The 19,678-nt window shown below is 42.1% G+C and overlaps 1 protein-coding gene across 1 annotated transcript in view; it reads left to right on the top strand.

The window, feature by feature from the left end:
- The window catches only part of LOC132576480 (dynein axonemal heavy chain 14-like), a 193,873-nt gene that overhangs the window by 167,584 nt on the left and 6,611 nt on the right, over positions 1-19,678 (top strand). Inside the window, exon 16 of the mRNA XM_060245693.1 lies at positions 15,475-15,868. Coding sequence (XP_060101676.1) covers positions 15,475-15,868 — 394 coding nt within the window. The remainder of the gene's footprint in view (positions 1-15,474; positions 15,869-19,678) is intronic.

The raw sequence follows: 19,678 nt of genomic DNA, 5'->3' as shown, positions 1-19,678 counted from the left end.
GGGCTGTGCCGCGCTTAGGGCCGAAAGTGACCCGCAAAAGTCCTTTAAAAAAACCCTTCCTAGTGATTTTGGGGTGCTCGCCCCCTCCTTTTCCTCCTCCTCCTCTACTCTCACCTTGTGTCCTCCTCAGGTCACAACTACACAGCACCTATAATCCTTTCCAAACTTCTTTCCTTTTTTATACCTGGGCAACATCATCCTGGATTTAATTTCTAGTTATAGATCAGATCTCAAATAAAACCAGATTTCTCTCTCTCTCTCTCTCTCTCTCTCTTTGAAGGGGGGGTCAGTGGGGTGGGGAAGGGGGACGCAGAGGTGGTGGGGCTCGAAGAGAAGGAAGTGGGGGGGAGGGAGAAAGGACTGATTCTTGTGTATTGAGAATTAATGAAATTAACGTAATCCTCCCCATTAGTGTGACTCTCTCGGAGAACCATCCTCCACCACAACCCCCCTGCCTACCATAACATATCCCCCGCTGGCTGCTTTGGCTAATTGTTGCCCAGGTTAATCTGGTTAATGACATTGTGGGAAACCGCCTAACATCTTCTCCCAACCTTGCCACTTCGCCCACAGACTTTGTCTTTGCTGATTGGGTGCCATTTCCTCTGCCCCCCTCCTCCAATCCCTCAAAGCTGAAGGAAGAATGTGGCATTTTCAGTCCTGGGCACTCTCTGAGTTCAGAGAGCGCCCAGGACGGAAAGGGCCATTGTTTCTGGATGCTGAGGGGCCAACCCCTAAGCGCCCAGAAACAATGCACCCCCCAAGAACTGGCGCCCAAGGCAATTACCGAATATTAGCTAATTGACGCACCAGTTCTGACCACACTTTGGCTTGCACTGAGACTCACTATGCTGATACTAAGAGCTGTGGAGCCTACTGAAGACTCAGCCTACCAGAAGACTCATGAACACCCATTCCTTCTGTATCATAGTCCAATGAAGACAAGTTAGAAAAGTCAGACAAAGCATCAGATTACTCTTTTGTAAGTGGAGTTTGATGCTGAGTGTATTTCTTTCACTGAATATGTCAGGGCATGCATAGAGCATCTAAATGGACACAACTTTTGGTGTCACGACCCGGACCTTCAGGTAGAGACGGGCGGCTGCTGTTGCCCTGGCAATCGGCCAGGACGCTGGCAGCCAGCTACGGTGCTTTCAAGGAGCAGCACAAGCGTTATCTAGCAGTCCTAATTAGTCCCTACCATAAATCAGTCCAGCCGAAGGGAGAAGCAGGGCGCGTCGTCACAGGAATGCAGTGGGTCAAAAGCCAGAGGAAGCAAGCCGAATATATTCAAAGTACCTAAGCCAGTCCACAGAGCAAAAGCAGAGTCCAGTTCTAAGTCCAAGATTCAAGCCGGGTCAGGAGCAAACGGGTTCTCTCAGCAGGCAAGAGGGTGCAGGGCGTGGTCATGTCCGAGGAGGATTGTTCGTTGCCAGCACAGTTTGCCCTAAGGCCAGGACTACAGATATACTGTGCTGGCTTGTTAACTCGTTAGTACTCCGGGCTTGGATCTCTCCTCCCACGCATGCGTGCTTCTTTCCGTCTGTCTTTGAACTCCTGCCGTCTCCTTTCACGGAGCCGGCTCACAGGTGGCGGGGATTCAGGAGGTGATGCACTAGGGCCCGGTGTGGCCTGATCAGTTTCAGGAGGGGATGAGCTAGGGCCTGGTGTGGCCTGATCAGTTTCAGGTGGCTCCTGCTCTGGGTTAGCAAGGGCTGGGTCTGGTGCAGGCATGACATTTGGGGCCAAAGCTTAAGCAATGAGAAGGGAGCACTCAGTGGAGAAGACCGTGATGCTGGAAAAGACAGAAGGCAAAAGAAGGAGGAGATGCAAAGGATGAGATGACTGGACAGCGTTACTGTTGTAACTAACATAAATTTGAGCGGACTTCAGAGGATGATGGAAGACAGAAGGGAGTAAGAAAGTCCATGGGATCACAAAGAGTCAGACTCGACTGTGCAACTGAATGACAACTGCCAAGAGAAGTCTCCCCCATCCTATAACCATGCATTGGATTTTTCCTACCTAAATCCAAAACTTTACGTTTATCCCTGTTAAAATTCATTTTACTTATCTTAGCCCAGTTTTCCAGCCTGTCAGGACCATCCTCGATCCCCATCAGTCCGGCTTTCACCCGGGCCAAGGGACAGAGACAGTGCTGGTTGCTCTGGTGGATGACCTTCAGTGGCATCTGGACCGAGGCGGCTCGGCGGTGCTGATGTTGTTAAACCTATCGGCAGTGTTCGATACGGTCGACCATTGGTTGCTGACTTGCCATCTCGCCAATGCGGGGATTCAGGGGATTCCTCTTTCCTTTTTCTTTTTTTTTATAACTTTTATTTGCACCAAAATAAACTTAGTTACAGAAAAGAAAATAACCTAATAGAGGTTGATTGTGGTATACAACAACACAGACATCATCTACCTGCATAAATAGACTATCAGTAAATCAGTAGACCATAAGTAATTTCATACATTCTTCTATCCAAATCATTCTTTTTCGAGCCAAGTATAAAATTTTTCCCATTTCTTTATAGCATCACATTTCGACATTCCTCTTACCAAATTTGATAAAATATCCATTTCAGCAACATTTAATATCTTTCAAATTAGCTCATCCTTTTGTGGGACAGCTTTCTGTCTCCAAACTTTAGCAAAAAGAATTCTAGCCGCTGTCAGAATATAAACTGTAATGTGCTCATCTTCGCGTGGGATTTCGTTTCGGACACTCGAGAGTAACATTATCTCTGGCTTGAGTTGTATGTTCACCTTTAATATCTCTGTTAACAACCTATGCACAACAATCCAATATTTTTTTGTTAATTCACAAAACCACCACAAATGAAAAAACGAGCCTAACCGTAGTCCGCATTTCCAGCATATCGGGGATAGAGAAGAATTAATTTTGCTCAATTGAACCGGTGTAATGTACCACCTATGGAAGAGTTTGAAAAAATTTTCTCCAAAACTAACCGGTATCCGGCGGAGCGGCAGCGTTTCAGACCTTCGGTCCGAGACTTGCCGAATTTCAGCCTTTTAGGGGGGCCGTCAGGTCCGTACTTGCTCCGTGGAGGAGCCACAGTACTTAGAAGGGGCGAGGGGAAGGGGTGAGCCAACTGGCTTTCCCCGCCAAAGCTTCCCTCCTACCTTGTTTCCCGAGGGCGGAAGACGTCCTAGGACGATATAGCTCCAGCCACCGGACCACAGAGGTGGTGCGTGGAAGGCGGTGAAGGCACGACTTGTCTTTATTTTAGTTACTTTCCGGCTTTTCGGGACGGTGGTTTGAATTATTATTTTCCTTCCTGCTGCTATTGGGGTTGGAGTTGGAGTTGGAAGCCCCCCCCTTTTCCGCTCGCGGGGTGGAGGCGGAAGTGCCGGCATCGGCTTGGTCGGGCAAACGGATGAACGGGCGAGCGCTCCCTTCACGGCTGGTCGACACGCTGCTGGTTGAAGCCCATCGTATCTGTTTAAAGGCATGAAGGTGCGTGCTTTTTAAGACGGCGGTGGTGCTAGCTGATATTTTGGTGGAGCAAGAAAGTTGTGAAGGGACGGTGGCCGAGAAGATCAGTTCCGTCTCAGAAGGAGGAGACTGGGAAAGAGCAACACCACAGTTCTCGGTGTAAAGCGTGTCACGCTTTAATGTCACAATCAAGGCAGCTCGGTTAGTTGCATTTCGGACAGAAGGGTGACGGACGATGGCTAATCGGACTGTGTGGAAGATTGAAAGGACTGAGAGACGAAAGAACTCTTTGTAAGAGTTGATCTAATAGACTTTATATCTTGATTTTTGGACTATATTGTGGTGTTTGTTATAACACTTGAAAAGGCTTAGTGGAGAGGGTTAGTCTCTCCTCCAACTGTCTTACGGATAACACAAGAGCCCAGATTTAGAAATCTGCTTAAAATTAATGAGAAAAATAATTCATATAGTTTATATATTTTAGGTTTTTAAGTTCATAAGTTTAATAGTTAACAAGAGTGAATTTTTTCAAAAGGGTCCTTTGGAGAACTGGCCTTATCTTAGTATCCCATTTTTGGTAACTATTGGATAAGTTTAATAGTGCTCTGTTGAGTTTTGTCAGGATGTCCCAACAAGGGAAAACTAAATTCTCTCCCGGACAACCAAGAGCAGTGGGTGCCGCAATCCCACAGGATTCTATCAAAGAAATACAGTTGAATTTTATAGAAGCACTAAACCAAATGCAGGTTACCTTATCCAAACAGATAGAAGGCTTAGCAGATAAACTGGAAGGTTTAGATAATAAATTTAACGATACCAAAAAGGATCTATCTGAAGTGGTAAAAATAACGAAATCAATAGAATATAAACTAAAATTGACAGAAGGTAAAGTTGGGGATTTAGAGCAAAAACAGGTTGAATTTAACAATAAAATGGCACAGATGGAAATGGGACAGGCTGAATACGTTCTCAGATTTCTTAATATACCTGAGGATAGGAATGAGTGCTTACCAAAACTAATGGCGGATGCCTTAACAGACATTTTAGGTATGGAGAATGAAGAAATAGAGAGAGAAATTGATTGCATTTACAGGGTTAATACTTTATATGCTAGAAAGAATGACCTCCCTCGGGAGGTACACGTGAAATTTGTTCGGAGGGTTATTAAAGAAAGGGTATGGAGGGAAGTCAAAGAAATGCAATTAATGATAAAAGGAATCAGAATTAAAATTATGAAAGAAGTGCCTTGGTCAATAAGAAGTAGGAGAAGAGAATATTCAAAGTTAGCGGAGAAACTGCAAAATAAAGGTATTATGTATAGGTGGTTAATCCCTGAAGGAATGTTATTCACATATGCAAATACCAGATATAGGATTGACTCGCTCTTCAAATTAGATGATTTTATTAGAAATCACACAAGAAACTGGCAAAGAAAGGTGAAATCAAAAAACGCCAAAGATACAGAGGATACTGTAATACAGAGTCAGTCTTTACAATTAATAGACCCTCCCTACTCAAATGAACAGGAGGAGGGAGAAGTAGCTCAAGAAGAAGAAAGTTTACAAAGAGAAACTAGATTACAGAAGAAGAAAAAAATTCAGTTGATGGAGTGATAGAGAGCTTAAAATAAAACCATGACAAATAAATTGAAGATTATTTCATTAAATATTAACGGATTAAATTCTCCCCAGAAAAGAAAGCGAGCCTTCCTTCAACTTAAAAAATTCAAGGCAGATGTTATCTGCTTACAAGAAACACATATAAAAAAGAAGGATGAGCATTTGTTAGTCAATAAAGGACTAGGGAAAGCTATAATCACTTCAGAGGAGGGGGGGGGAAAGAGGATTAGTAACTTATATTAGAGGCGATATCCAAGCTGAGCTAATTTTTGAAGATAAAGATGCACGTTTTCAGGGCATAGAAATTGTGAATGCACAACAAAAAATTCTTTTGGTTAATGTCTATGCCCCTAATGATATACAGGGTGCATTTTATAAGAATTTGTGTTCCAAGGTGATTAAGAGTAAATATGAAAACTTTTGTATTACTGGCGATTTTAATGCAGTGAGTGCCCCTGAACTGGACAGAAGCCCTATGATTCATAATAAAAAGAAGAAGAAAAGGTCGGGAAGCAATATTTTACCTGAGATCTTTCTTAAAATGGTAGATGATCTTGTTTTGGTAGATATTTGGCGTACGCTAAATCCGAGTAGAAGAGATTATACTTTTTTCTCCAATAGGCACAACTCATGGTCCAGGATTGATATGATGTGGATATCAATAGGTTTGGTGAAGCTAGTGCAGGAGGTAGAAATTCTGCCATCAACGATAGCAGATCACTCCCCCATACTTCTTGGGATGGGGTATAGTAGAAGGAAATCCAGCTGGAGAATGTATCCTGATTTGATTAAAAATAAGAAGTTTGTAGAATATATAAAAGAAGAGCTGACCTTTTTTTTCCAATCGAATATACAGGATGGGATGTCATACACGACAGTTTGGGAAACAAGCAAGGTCTACTTTAGAGGGTTAGTTATTAATTTTACTGCAAACAAAAGACGAGAAGATACTAAAGTTCTGGCAGAATTGACGGATTCAATTAAACAAAAAGAAGAACAATTAAAGGTAAATCCGCTACAAAAGGATATCAAAGACGAAATCAGAAATTTACAACATAAGCTCCATTTACTAGTGTTAGAGGAAATGGATAGGGAAATAGCGTATTCCAAACAACAGTATTTTGAAAAAGCAAATAAACCAGGAAAATGGTTAGCTTATAAAATCAGGAAGGAAAAGGAAAAAAAAGACAATAAAGGTATTAAAAGATAAAGAGGGAAGACATAAATCGCGAATTGAAGATTTAAAGCTAATAATTAGAGACTTCTATATAGATCTATATAGAAAGGCGGAGATAACTAAGGAAAAGCAAGAGGAATACTTAGCTAACAAATTTCTGACAAAACTATCGGAAGAAAAGACAAAAATATTAAATGACCCGATTGCTATGTTCGAAATAGAAGAAGCCTGGTCTAATTTAAAGAAAAACAAGGTGGCAGGCCCAGATGGTATACCCTCAGAATATTACATTACCTTTAAAGATATTCTTATAAATCATTTCAGAAGTTTAATTGAAGAGGTCTGGTATTCTGCAAAGTTGCCTGAATCTTGGCGACATAGTAATGTTACCCTTATCCCCAAAATGGGTGGGCAATTGGATGATGTTAGATGCTATCGCCCAATATCCTTACTGAACGTGGATTATAAATTATATTCATTAATCCTGGCTAATAGATTAAAGAAGATATTAAATAACTTAATCCACCCAGATCAAACAGGCTTCTTGCCAAATAGATATATGAGGACAAATATTCGTATGCTTGCAAATGTTATGGAATATTTTGAACTGAGTCGGGATAAGCAAGCTGCTTTCTTTTTTATTGATGCGGAAAAAGCATTTTGACAACTTAGATTGGAATTTTTTGTTTGAAATTCTTAAGAAAATGGATTTTGGGAAGGATTTTGTTAGGAATATTCAAGCAATTTATGACAAACAGATAGCCAAGATAATTATCAATGGGGATCTAACTGAAGAGATAACACTGGAGAAAGGTACCAGACAAGGCTGCCCGCTGTCCCCTTTGTTATTTATCTTATCACTGGAAGTTTTAAGTGATGCGATACGGAGAAATGCGAAAATTAGTGGTGTGAAGACAAAAGGAGAAGAATACAAAGTCTTGACGTATGCGGATGATATGGTCTTGATCCTTCAAGATCCCGTAGAATCAGTGGAAGAGGTTCTAAAGGAGTTAGGTGAATATGGTGAGGTAGCAGGCTTTAAGGTGAATAAACAAAAATCGAAAATCCTAACGAAAAATATGACATTACAAGAATCTCAGGACATTTAGAAAAGGACGGATTTCAAATTGGAAAAAAAAATAAAATATTTAGGTATAACATTTACCAACAGATGCAGTACTATATATGAAAACAATTATACGCCGCTCCTAAAGGAGACGGAATCACTGCTAAAAAAATGGAGTAATTTAGGACTATCCTTTATGGGGAGGGCTGCCCTAATTAAAATGAGTATTCTCCCAAAGGTTTTATTTTTATTACAAATGGTCAACTTTGCTGTCAGAAAGCCTTTTTTTGTTAAAATTAATCAACAGATAAGATCATTTATCTGGCAGGGGAAAAAACCTAGGGTCAGGTGGAAGATCTTAACTGACACAAAACAAAATGGAGGTTTGGCTCTCCCTGACTTAGAAGTCTACCACCTAGCCTGTACAACTTTATGGCTAAAAGATTGGGTAGCTTTAGAGGACAAGCGCATTCTTGCATTAGAAGGATTCGATTTACAGGCTGGGTGGCACGCTAATCTCTGGTATTTAAAAAAACCTCAGAGTTATTTTAGAAATCATCTTATCCGGAAATCCCTTTATGAAGGTTGGATTAAGATTAAAAGCAAAATATATGGGGAAAAAACCCCTAGATGGATCTCACCCGAAGAAGCTTTGGTACAACCCCAGCTGTGGAGGACAACAAACCTGATTAGATATACAGATTTACTTGATGACAAGGATAAACTGAAAAAGAAAGAGGAGTTGGATGCTTTGGGACTGAAGCTAGACTGGTGGGTAATGGTACAGATAACTACAAAATACAACAGGGATAAAATTTTAGGATTCACCAAGCATAACTTCAATTTTGATAAAATACTGTTGTCGGGACCACGTAAAGTAATTAAGAGGGTATATAATTACATATTACAAATGAAGCTGGAGGATGAGGTGGTTAAAGAAACTATGATAAAATGGGCTAAAAATTTGGAGAAAAACATTACTTTAGATCAATGGACCCTTTGGGGATTCCTCTTTCCTTGATGGTCGGGGACAAAGGGTGGTGATTGGGGGTGAACTGTCCCGGAGACACACGCTTGATTGTGGGGTGCCCCAGGGGGCGGGGCTTTCCCCGATGTTGTTCAACATCTACATGCACCCCCTTGCCCAGATTGCCTGGAGGTATGGGTTGGGTTGTCACCAGTATGCTGATGACACCCAGCTCTATCTACTAATGGACGGCTGGCCTGACTGTGGCCCAGAAAATCTGGACCTGGCATTACAAGCCGTGGCTAGATGGCTTAGGCTGAGTAGATTGAAACTAAATCCAGCGAAGACAGAGGTTCTTTGCTTGGGTCGACGTGGTCCGGGAAGGGAAATTCCCCTACCAGCCTTTGACGGTGTGCCACTGACAATGGCACACAGGGTCAGGAGCTTGGAGGTACTATTGGAGCCTGCCCTGACAATGGAGGCCCAAATAGCAGCCACTGCTAAGTCCGCATTCTTTCATCTTAGGCAGGCGAGGCAGTTGGCTCCTTTCCTGGAGCATGGTGATCTGGCAACAGTGATCCATGCAACGGTCACCTCGAGGTTGGACTACTGTAATGGCCTCTACATGGGGCTGCCCCTGTGCTGAATCCGGAAGTTGCAGCTAGTGCAGAATGCCACCACCCAGCTGTTATTAGGGCTCCCCAGGTGGGAGCACATCCAGCCAGCACTCTGGGGACTGCACTGGCTGCCAATAATATACCGGGTTTGGTACAAGGTGCTGGTTATCACCTTTAAAGCCCTATATGGCCTAGGACCTACCTACCTTAGGGACCGTCTCTCTCCACATGTTCCCCAGAGAGTGCTTAGATCTGGTTCTCAAAACCTGCTAGTAATCCCCAGGCCAAAGGAGGCCCGTCTGAAGTCAACCAGGGATAGGGCCTTTTCAATTGCAGCCCCTTGCTGGTGGAACCAGCTACTGGAAGAGGTGAGGGCCTTGCGGAACCTTGGGCAGTTCCACAAGGCCTGTAAGAAAGTCCTCTTCCAGTTGGCATATAACTGACTGGTACCTAAAAACTGCGAAGAAAGGTTGTAGAATAGCACCAAACTGTTAGATTGTTTTTTGTTTTATTGTTTTAACTGCTGTAAATTATTCAATGTATTTTAATATTTATTAACCTTATTGTTTGAATTTTATGTTGTAAGCCGTCCTGAGCCCGCCTCGGTGGGGAGGGCGGGATATAAATCGAATAAATAAATAAATAATCCTGTCTCTGTCTTCTACTGTATTTGCAACCCCTCCCAATTTAGTATCATCTGCAAATTTAATAAGTATTCCCTCTATAACATCATTCAAATAATTTATAAAGATGTTGAACAAAATAGGTCCCAGGACAGATCCTTGAGGGACTCCACCTGTCACTCCTCTCCAAGAGGATGAGGAACCATTCACAAGCACTCTTTGGGTGTGCTCTGTCAGCCAGTTACAGATCTGCCTAACCATAATAAGAAGATATTGGATTTATATCCCACCCTCCAGTCCAAATCTCAGCAGCTCACAATCTCCTTTATCTTTCTCCCCCACAACAGACACCCTGTGAGGTGGGTGGGACTGAGAGGATTCTCACAGCAGCTGCCCTTTCAAGGACAACCTCTGCCAGAGCTATGGCTGACCCAAGGCCATTCCAGCAGGTGCAAATGGAGGAGTGGGGAATCAACCCAGTTCTCCCAGATAAGACTTCGCACACTTAACCACTATACCAAACTGGCTCTAATAGGATCCAAATTACATTTTACCAACTTGTCAACAAAAATAGTATGTGGAACCTTATCAGAAGCCTTACTGAATTGCCATAACAATAAAGGAGTTAAACTATGTTGCCTTGTTGTCATGGTGATTTGGCTAGATACTGTGAAATATAAAAGTATTAAAATTACAGAAAATGTTTTCCTTTTAAAAAAAAAGCCTTACTGAAATCAAGATAAACCTATGTCTACAGCATTCCCCTGATCCAGCAAGGCACTAACTTTCTCAAAAAAGGAGATAAGGTTAGTCTGACATGACATGTTCTTGAGAGACCCATGCTGGCTCTTAGTAATCAAAGACATCTTTTCTAAATGCTCAAGGACTGACTGACTGATGGTTTTTCTAAAAGATTTCCAGGTATAGACATCAAGCTGATGCGTTGGTAGTTACCTGGATCCTCGTTTCCCCCCTTCTTGAAGATAGGAACAACATTTGCCCTCCTCCATCTTCCAGCATCTCATCTGTTCTCCAAGAATTCTCAAAAATAATGGACAGAAATTACATCCAGAAGTTCTTTTAGTACCCTTGGATGCAGTTCATGTGGCCCCAAGTACTTCGTTTCATGTAAAGAAACTAGGTGCCAATGTACTACCTCTATGCTGATCCTAGGCTGCAACTCCCCTCCGTCATCATATGTTCTGTTTTTGCTGTGTTGAGCACCATTTCCATCACAAGACTGAGGAAAAGTAGGAATTGAGCAGCTCTACTCTTTCTTTATCACCGCTACAATTTCACTTTCCTGTTCTTGCAAGGGGCCTCCTTGTTCTTTTTCTTACCCTGAACATAAGAAAAGAACCTTTTTTGATTTGTTTTTAACATCTCTCACTAGTTTAAGCTCATACCTAGCTTTCTTAACTCTTTCTCTACAAGCACTGGTTATTTGTTTATATTCATCCTTGGTTATGACACTCCTTCTATATTCTAAATTTTATTTATTTCTGTACATTTATATCCCATTCCTCCCAAAAATGGCTCAGAGCAGCTTCCAACAATTAAAATCACAACAATAAATACAGTAGAACAGTAACATATCATTTAAGATCGTACTATAAAAACAGGCATCATATTCAACAAGCTACAGTCTGTAATAATAGTGGTCATGTAGTATATCGATCTCAGTAAATTCTTATGGGAGCAGCATCTTCAGGGAGCCCAATCACTCTTGTCAGAGGCATCAAGATATCAGCTAAAAGCATCCAAAGAGCTCAGTTTTACAGGCCCTGCAGAACTGAAGGGCCCTGGTCTCTTCTGGCAGCTCGTTCCACAACATTGGAGCCAGGGGTGAGAAAGCCCTGGCTCTAGTTTATGCCAATCTGACTTTTTTCAGGCTGGGGACAGAAAGACAATGTTGTGAGCTTGACCGTAGTGCTCTCCGGGGAACGTACAGGGAAAGGTGGTCCCACAGGTATACTGACCCCTGGCCATATAGGGCTTTAAATGTGAGAACTAATACCTTGGAGTGAATCCAGTATGCTATAGGTAGCCAGTGCTGTTGTCGTAATGCTAGTCATTTGTGTTCTCTTCTGGGAAGCTCAAGGAGAATCCTGGCAGCTGCATTTTGCACTAGCTGTAGCTTCCAGATTTGGGTTAAGGGTAGCCCCACGTAGAGAGAATTATAGTAATCCATCCTAGAGGTGACCAAAGCATGTATCACTATAACCAGGTAACCATGGTTGAGGTAAGGGACCAACTGCCTGATCAGCCGCAGATGATAAAAAACCAATCTGGCTGTGGCTGCCACCTGGGCCTCCATAGATAAGGAGGTATCCAGAAGCATTCCCAGACTCCTAACCTCCTGCACTGGCACCAAAGGAGCCCTGCTGAAGGCCAGGGGAGAGAGCCCAGCCCCCAGATCACCACATCTCAGATACAGGACCTCTGTCTTCACTGGATTCAATCTCAACTAGTTCTGCCTGGTTGATTTTTTTTATTTCTCAAGTTTTTAAAGAGCTGATCATGGAGCTACCTTGTCTTCTTTAGGCTCCTCCCAGTTTTCCTTCTTATAGGAATTGTTTGTGATTGTGCCTTCAATATTTTGCTTTTAAGAAACTCCCAGCCCTCTTGAACTCACTTCTCCTTAAGTATTTCTGACCTTGGGATTTTACCCAGCATAACCCTAATTTGTCAAAAAAATTGCTTTCCCAAAGTCCAACCTACATGTTCGACCATGTATAGCTTTTTCTTTCCCCAAGACTGTAAAATCCAAAATCTCATGGTCACTACTACTCAGGGTGGCCACGACTTCCACCTCATCAACCAGTCCTTCCCTGTTGGTGAGAATCAAGTCCAAGATAGCAGATCCCCTTGTTTCCCTTTCCACTTTCTGAAAAATGAAGTTGTCAACAAGACAAGTCAGGAATTTATTTGACTCTTCATTTTAGCAGAATTGGACTTCCAACAGATTACAGTATCTTCTTGTAAGTGAGCCACCCTGAGATCGCTTGTGGGAAGGACAGGATATAAATCTAAAAATTAAATTAAAATTAAATGTCCAGGTAATTGAAATCTCCCATGTCCACTGTGTCTCTTCTCTTTGAGAACTTTGCAGTCTGTTGTAGGAGTACCTCATCTAAATCCTCTGCCTGGCTTGGTGATATAGAGTAGACCCCCACAATAACATCACTGTTATTTCTTACTCCTTTTATTTTTACCCAGAGACTCTCAACTGAACTGTCATAGATTCACATATTTCCTCACAAGTATATACCTCCTTCACAGATAATGCTTCGCCTCCAGACTTCCTTTTTTGTCTGTCCCTTTTAAATAAGTTGTACCCCTGAATCCTAATATTCCAATTGTGAGTGTCATCCCACCAAGTTTCAGTAATGCCTATTAGGTCATAGCCCCCTCCCTGTATTAGGATTTCCTCCTGCTGAGTTCCCACACTCTACGCATTAGTGTAGAGACATTGGAATCAATGTTTCATACACCCTGAGGCTTTTGTTCCTTATGTACCTGTGAGCTAATATTATCTAGCATATGTGTCACACTAGAATACACAATAGGGGTTCTTTAGATTCCCAAGCCCAGAATATTCAGATGTATTCTCCTTAACCTCACCCTTCTCAGGATTGACTCTCTTCTGCTAAAAGAAATTATAGAACAGTACTACTTTTCCAAAATGGTCTAGGAATTTCCTCAAGATATTTCATTGCCTTGAAGGTAGAGATACTCATTCTATCCTTGATCCTGTACGGGCCAATGAATGCATTATAAGCTCAGGATTCCTTTTCTTTCTAACATCAGAGCACAGTTCACTTTTATCAGTCTTGAAGATTACTATTTTGACTTTTCCATCTGCCCACGACATTGCATTTATATGCTTTGCTGTGGGAAATGCCCACAGTCTACACAGTGCTATCCTTCAGCTTCTCTACTATCTTAAGAATCTTCACCAAGTGCCTGGCAATGACCATAACATACCATAGGTTAACCATCTTTCCTAACATAGATGACCAGACAACCCTGGATGCCTTAGGAGAGAAAGGTCTACATTACCCATCTCAAGTGCCTGTTTACTATATGCTTTTCTCTCTAGGTTGCAAGGGAAAGCAATTGAAGTGGCCACCGACAGGGATGGTCTTAGTGATTCTGGGGCCCTGTGCAAAAGTCCAGGATGGGCTGCCAGAATCACTGCCCCATACCTGCCCACCAGGGCTAAACAAGGGGTGGCCCTTACCCTTTCAAAGTGGGTGGGAGGCACTGCAGCTGCTAGCAACTATCTGCCCAAGTCTCAGATGGGTCAGGTGTAATCAGCGGCATGAACCCATTTTTCTTCTTCATTTCCTTCTCCTTTATGAGAGTGGGGTTGTGGGTGGTTGGCTCACCCCAAGTTCAGGGCCAGTACAGCTACCCCATTGCATATTGACTAAGACTATCCCTGTTCATCAAATAGTATACAAATAAGGTGCTGCTGCATCCTATAGCCGCCCTGGGCCTGCCTAGGCGGGGAGGGCGGGATATAAATAATAATAATAATAATCATCATCATCCTATGCTAAATTACTTGGCTCATTTCCTTCAGAAAAGATGTGTTAGCTGTAATAAATTGCCATCTATGTTTCTTACAAGAACAATTTATTAGCAGAAATGTTCACCTGAAAAGGGACTGTTTCCTCTGAGTAGTATTGAACAAAGCATATTTTGAAATAAGTCTTTAATTATTAGGGTCCTCCTGAGGTGGATTTCTGTGCCTTTCCAAGGGATACCAAATGACAAAAACCCTGCAGTAGAATAAGACTCAGATATTGCTCTCTAGGTGACATCTTCCTCCCATGCTGAATAGATATTTCCTCCAATCCTTTATCCCCAAGGGCATCAGGAAGATAAGAAACATATGAACTGCAGTGTGAACACTCATTACTGAGCCATGTAATCTTGGTTTACCAAGGTACTTCACTTGCTAAGGGGTTTACTTTATACACATGCCTAAATACCTGGGTCTGCTGGCCCAACATCACAGCAAAGTTCTAGATCCAGACCAAGTGACCTGAACCTAACTGCCTGGAAAATAGTTCTGCAACATTGCTTTCAGAGTTCCTGACAGAGATGCTCTTGAATGCCAGAAAACCATCTAATAGACAGTCCTGTGAGAACAAATGGAAGTACTTTCACACCTACACTTCAGTACAGATATGATATGCCTGAGACCTTCTGTTATAGAAAATCCTTCACTTACAGGATTAGGGCACTCAAGATTCATCTAATGGCCATTCAGCTTCACTTCCACTAATAGTTTGTCCAGCTTCTCATAAAATAGCATTTCTTCAAAGGCCTCAGCAGGCCTCACCATCCCATATCCCATCATCCTAGGACTTGCAGTTGGTCTTCACCCAGTTTATCTTGCTGTCATTTTTTATGCCAGGCAATGATGGAAGGCAAAATTGTGTTATCTTACTCTCTCATAAAGTAGTTTCTTTGAGGACTGGTTTGGATGTACCCTCATGTTAAGCCACTCCCACAGTGGAACTTACAACTTGTCTTTTCACAGGTGATCAAGAAACAATTTGAAGCACTAGTGACTTGTGAGAACCAGTGTGGCGTAGTGGTTAAGAGTGCTGGACTAGGATTTAGGAGACCTGGGTTTGAATTCCCACTCGTGCCATAGCAGCTCACTGCGTAACCTAAGACCAGTCACACTTTTTTCATCCTAACCTACCTCACAGAGTTGTTATGAGGATAAATTGTTGTAAACCACTTTGAGTCTCCATTGGGGGAAAAGAAGGGGTATTCTGCTATGCAGAATGAACTTAAGTCCTAACACTATTCTGTCTCCTATTTAAGACACTTGCACAACAGATATTTATGTCAAGACAGCTTTTGTTAAAGAAATAAAGTTATTTGATCATTGTGATAACTTTATAATTTATTTTCTTACTTAGGTGAGAAACCCTGTTCTCCTTCTCAGTGAAACATTGATTAAGACAGCAAAAGAGATGATCCAAAACCTCATTGAAGAAGATGAAGTTATTTGTGGAAAAATTGCAAATTATGCACGTTACCAGGCTGTTTTTGACTCTTCTGTTGCTGACATGAAATCAATGTCACTGGAGAAGCTGTCACAACGAAATCAAACTGGAGATACTCAAAGAGTTAATGCTGAGCTATCTGAAATTGAAAGTGAACTTGGATTACGTCAGTTGTTATGGAATTCTCAAGAAGAATGGGCAAAACTTTTCTTTAGGTGGAAAAACACAATTTTTTGGAATCTTGATGTAGATTGTATTCAAAAAGAAGTTAACAGATTAATACAGATTATACATATTCTAGAAAAAGGTAAATATTTGAGAATTTATTATTTTAGATTTCTATCCTGCCCTTCCCAAAAATTACAGTAATTCTGACTTTTTAAATAAAAACGTCTCATTTAAAGATTACAAATTTGATTTTCTAATAATATAAATAATGACTATTCTGGTGTCAGTTCAATTTTGAAAAGGATTAGTTGGCTTGATATTTTGGTCGATTGTTTTAATGTGACACAAAAATAGTAGTGATGAACTAATCTCAGAAAGAAAGAGAATGCGAGTTCTCCCATGGTCCCTGGAGTGCTACAGTCTGAACAGGAAAAGCAGTTCCTCCTGGATGCAGGCAGGACTATGAGCCTTTTATTGTTAATCCAGTAGAGGGGCTTTTCTTACACCCCCATTTGGCCCTGTCTAAGCATGAGGCAGGTTGCTGTGCATCTGGCTGTACAGAGCTGAGCAGACTCTAGACCTACAGCCATTTTTTCTTATTTTCTTTCTTATTCCAACTAGTAGGGGGTTAAAGACTGTGGCCATGCTTTGAAGCTGGAAGAAAGTGACTCCACTGAGGTCAGTTTCCCCCCTCCCCCCCCCCCCACACACACACTTCAAGGTGTAACAAGAGATTCCCTCTCACATCCAGTTAGAGGAATTGAACTTATAAAGGCTTTGCCTGTGCAAAACTGTTGAGCAGCAGAGTTCTCCAGGATTTATCTATTAAAGGGTGATTAACAACGTTTAATTCTGACAATACAAAAGAGTGAGTGGGTGAATTCAATTCTTTGAAATGTAACCAGGAAACCTGTAGAAATTTTTATATTGTATTGAGATAAGAAATTATTCTTTTTATTGAGCAAGATGGAAAAATATAGGCATGAAAAAGTTAACCTTACAATTATTGTGAAGACAATATTAAAATTATCAAAGTGCCTAGCTTTGCTTAATAATAATATAGCAAGTAATGGTTTTATAAGCAAATCAGGTTTCAGTTTTTTGTCTGTTTGCTTTAGGAATTATCAAAAAGCCAAAGTTACCCCCCCCCCAGAACTCTCACTTAGTCATCTTGTGAGACTTTCATCCAGAGAAATCTGATTTGTTTGTCACAAATGTGCATATTTATAAAAAAAAAATCAATCTTTTCTCTAAATCTGTTCTATCTGTAATTATTATCTAGATAACTGATTAGTACATAACTAAATATGAGATAATCAACGTAAGTGCAAACAGGGGTGGAATTCTAGCAGGAGCTCCTTTGCATATTAGGCCACACTCCCCTGATGTAGCCAATCTTCCTGGAGCTTACAAGGGTCTTTTTGTAAGTGCTTGGACAATTGGCTACATCAGGGGTGTGTGGCCTAATATGCAAAGGAGCTGCTGCTGGAATTTCACCCCTGAGTACAAATAGACCAATTAGCATTTACATTCCTATAAATTACATCTGATACAACAAAATAAGAAGGCCAATCTCAACTCATAACCTCCATTAAAAAGCAATTAATTTAACTTTTTTGTAACGCTTTCAATTAACTGTGCAAGAAAAAAGTAACTTGAAGCAAAGTGAGTTCACTGCCAGTTGAAATGTGCTTAAACTCTCTGGTCGTTTTCGCACTCACCTCCAGCCGGCGCGACCCCCCTCTTCACCGCACAGGATCTGCGCGGATTTCGCACTAAATGCCGCGGAGCAGCCTTTTGCGCCGGAAACTCCCGGCGCAAAAGCCGCTCAAACGTAAATCGCCAAAAAGCAGTTTGGCGTTTGCGCGGCTTTTGCGACTGGAGTTTCCGGCACAAAAGGCTGCTCTGCAGCATTTAGTGCGAAATCCGCGCAGATCCTGCGCGTTGAAGAGGGGGGTCGCGCCGGCTGGAGGTGAGTGCGAAAACGACCTCTGTTAGCTAGCAAACTCGGTAAGAAAAGATTAGTAGTATCACAGCTATAGCTACAAGGGCTTCCACACACCTTTAAAAAGTGGGCAAGGCCCTGGAACTCCATCACAAACTGGAATTAACCATGCTAGTGAGTGAACAGTTGAAGAGGCTATCTTTGCCTCAGCTGCAGCCCAGGGAGCTGCCAATGGCCAAGATGCCGGCAGCGGTGGCAGAGTGAGACCTATATAGGAGGGCCAAGCCAACAATCTCCTAAACCCCATTTCTCAAGGCAAGAGGCAGCAATGCACAGAAGCAGCAAGAAGCTGCAGGCATGCCTCCAGTGGCCTGACCTTCTCCTCCTTCCTCAGCAACAGTGCCTAGTGTGTGAAGGACCGCATGAATTTGTGGGAAGAGGATGGTGGCTTGGGCAAGATTTGGCTACATCCCTCCCAGCAAACAAACTAAGCTTCCTTTTCTTCAAAGGACAGGGCCCTCCCACAATACAAAGAGAAAAGGGTGTTTCTCCTCCAAACTTGTCTGAGGAGGATGCTTATGCTAACCTTTTAACTTGGATTGGGGAGGGGGGAGAAGATGCCTAAGGAAGTACAGTCCATTGTCTTGGTATTTGATGTGCTTAAGGGTTTGTCTAAGGCATCACACTGAAGAATGCTTGTCTAAGGAGCTTGACAGCAAAATCTCCTTCCTATCAGCACAGGAAAAGAGGGAGACTAATTCACAGGAGCATAGAATGCAGCAGACATTACAAACTCAGAATCTGTATTTTCAGAGAATTCTGATTCCCCCTCCCAGAAAGCAGAAGATACATTTTTTGGAAGTAGGGACCCTGGACACTTCTGCCCAGGCTGGACTTTTTTCTTAGAAGTTATTTCCTACATTATTACTTAAGTCCCTGAGAATCTTGAAAATTCCAGAGGAACCGAAGACAAAAGCAGAAGGGGAGGAATCTCGACCCTCAGGTTCCAGCAGTGTCTTTCTGCAAGAACACACTAGATTTCTGTACCACACCTTTCTGTTGGTTTTCAGCAAGATGGTAAAAGTGGAATGGAACAATCCAGCTAAATTCAAAGTGAACCACCACTTTTGGTCTCTAAAGCTGAACATTTAAAATTATCTGCTGTGAATGTTCCTGTTGTGGACCTGGCAAACAACCGGTGTCAGACAACTGACTTCTGGAAACTATCTCCAATGGCTGCACATTGGTCCTCCTAATAATTCTTAGGGGTAGATTCTTCCAGGTAACCTGCAACCAGTGCCCCCTGAAACATCTGCTACTGCTAAAAGCAATTCAGCACTTATTGAACATATAAAGACGTCTCCATGAAGGTTTTATTTTATATTCCTTTTCAAGAAAATCTGAAGTGATCAGAAAGAAAAGTTCATGATGCAGACCTTCTGGGTTATCATGGTAATCATCACTAAAAGGGATTATCTAGCCTAAGTAGCACTGTCAGAGCCATATCTGTGCATCTGAGCCATCAGGTTTAGCTCACCTGCTGCTAGCCTATTGAGACTATATAGGTGTTCACAGCCCCAAAGAAGCCAACATTCTCTGCATCAACTGTTGCATTGTGCCATTGACCTTGTTCCTGGGGTGCCAATACTGGGTGGTCATGTATATTCCCTTTCAGAACCTGAACAAGCTTCCTTGAAGAACTTTCTAGACAAAAATCTGACCAGGGGATCCCCAGGCACAGTAATGGCTACATGTCTTATAAATACCAAAAGACTTTTTGGAAGAGCAGGGCATGAAGTTTCAGAACAGGCTCTATGTTTGCCTGGGAGAACCTCTCATTGATATACTCCATCTGTGCCATGATAACAGGTTGGCCCTACACTTCCTGATCCAAAGTTTTTGGTGGCTCAGACTCTGGACTGATGTGCATTGGTTTGTAATAAACTGCTCAACTTGTCACCATGCTGAAGATTGGCCAGGCAAACCCAAAGGCTTGCTATACCC

This window comes from Heteronotia binoei, chromosome 1 (genome assembly GCF_032191835.1).
Source record: "Heteronotia binoei isolate CCM8104 ecotype False Entrance Well chromosome 1, APGP_CSIRO_Hbin_v1, whole genome shotgun sequence".
In the NCBI taxonomy this organism is placed as follows: Eukaryota; Metazoa; Chordata; class Lepidosauria; order Squamata; family Gekkonidae; genus Heteronotia; species Heteronotia binoei.
Note: the sequence above shows the minus strand (reverse complement) of the source record. Positions and strands in the feature narration are given on the sequence as shown.